We start from the raw sequence: 1545 nt of genomic DNA on the forward strand, positions 1-1545 counted from the left end.
TGTGCTCACCAGGGACCAAGCATTAACCTCTTCTTCTTCTTTCACTCTCCAAATCATCACTTCATGTCTTCAAACTCACAGAACATCAAAAATAATGCCAGACTTAATGTCAGGCTTGGATCAATCATCAAAAATATCATGTCACTAAGAACCAAAAACAAACCATAAATGTTGCAAACAATCACAAGCATACATAACAATATACACTTATTTGGGTTAAAACCCATACCCCATAACATACGGGTATTTATTAGTTATCTAATATCTTACGTACATCATAAGATGACCCCAACGAGGTCCAAACTAAACAAACAAACCTGTTCTGTGACCCTTGTCACAAACTGGTCTCCACCAAATAATAAAATTACACTAAACACTTCACTAAAATATAGACGTACAATTAATTAAATATAAACCTAAGGAAAACATATTCATCTTATGTCTAGCCCAGGTTTCTGTCTGTTACAAATCTACCCCTCTTAACGAGATTCCGTCCTCGAAATCTGGTCTAGGTCAAACAAATGAGGGTAACGAGGCTTCATCAACTCTTATGTTTCCTACATAAGATTTGATCCCAAACTATGCTTCTACTCAATCAACACCATCAGAATCTGTTTCTTTCTTAGCTTGGTTATCTTACGATCAACTATACGAACCGGCTCTTCCACCAACTTCTTACTTAAATCAACCTTTAAATATTTCAACGATAAAATTTGCATCTCATCCTCTACCTTACACTTACGTAGATAACACACATTAAAAGTATTATGAATACTGGCTAATTCTAGCGAAAGATCCAAAACCACTATCTGATCATTCAAAATCTCATTGATCGAAAACAGCCCAATAAACCTCGGCACAAGCTTTCCACGTTTACCGAATTTGATAACCCCTTTCCACGGCGAAACTTTTAGATACACACGATCATCCACACTAAAGGTTACCGAATTCCTACGCGGATCAACATACATTTTCTACCTGTCTCTAGTGGCTTTCAACTTTTCTCGCGCGATAGTAACTTTTTTTGCTGTCATTTGAACAATTTCAGGACCTGTAAACTGTTTTTCTCTAGCTTCTAACCAATAAGTCGGAGTTCTTCAATGACGACCGTACAACATTTCATAAGGCGCCATCCCTATACTCGAATGATAAGTGTTGTTATAAGAGAATTCACCCAATGGCGGATGTGAATCTCACGACCCACCTTATTCTAGCACACGAGCTCTTAATATATCCTCTAAGGTCTGTATCATTCTTTCACTCTAACCATATGTCTGAGGATGATAAGCTGTATTCAAATTCTCACGTGTACCCAGATTCTGTTGTAGATTGTTCCAGAAATTTGACACAAACCTAGAATCTTTGTCTGACACAATCTCTTTCACATATAACTAGGCCAATTCACTTAATGACACTGTCTCACAGGTAGCCAAAAAGTGAGCACTCTTGATCAACCGTTCGACTATCACCCATATCATATCATGTCTTTTCTGAGTTGTAGGTAACTCAGTCACAATATCCATCGTGATATGTTCCCATTTACAT

At 37.4% G+C, this 1545-nt stretch overlaps 1 protein-coding gene across 1 annotated transcript; it reads right to left on the reverse strand.

The window, feature by feature from the left end:
* Positions 1-587: 587 nt before the first annotated feature.
* LOC139888484 (uncharacterized) lies at positions 588-971 on the reverse strand. Its single transcript, XM_071871491.1, has one exon. It carries the CDS (start codon positions 969-971, stop codon positions 588-590), a length of 384 nt encoding a protein of 127 aa, XP_071727592.1.
* Between the last annotated feature and the right edge of the window lie 574 nt (positions 972-1545).

The sequence above is a fragment of the Rutidosis leptorrhynchoides genome, chromosome 2, assembly GCF_046630445.1.
Source record: "Rutidosis leptorrhynchoides isolate AG116_Rl617_1_P2 chromosome 2, CSIRO_AGI_Rlap_v1, whole genome shotgun sequence".
Taxonomy (NCBI): domain Eukaryota; kingdom Viridiplantae; phylum Streptophyta; class Magnoliopsida; order Asterales; family Asteraceae; genus Rutidosis; species Rutidosis leptorrhynchoides.

What these genes read in the sequence shown, in the direction of transcription:
- LOC139888484 (XM_071871491.1), bottom strand. Translation starts at nt 971, where the DNA reads ATGTATGTTGATCCGCGTAGGAATTCGGTAACCTTTAGTGTGGATGAT.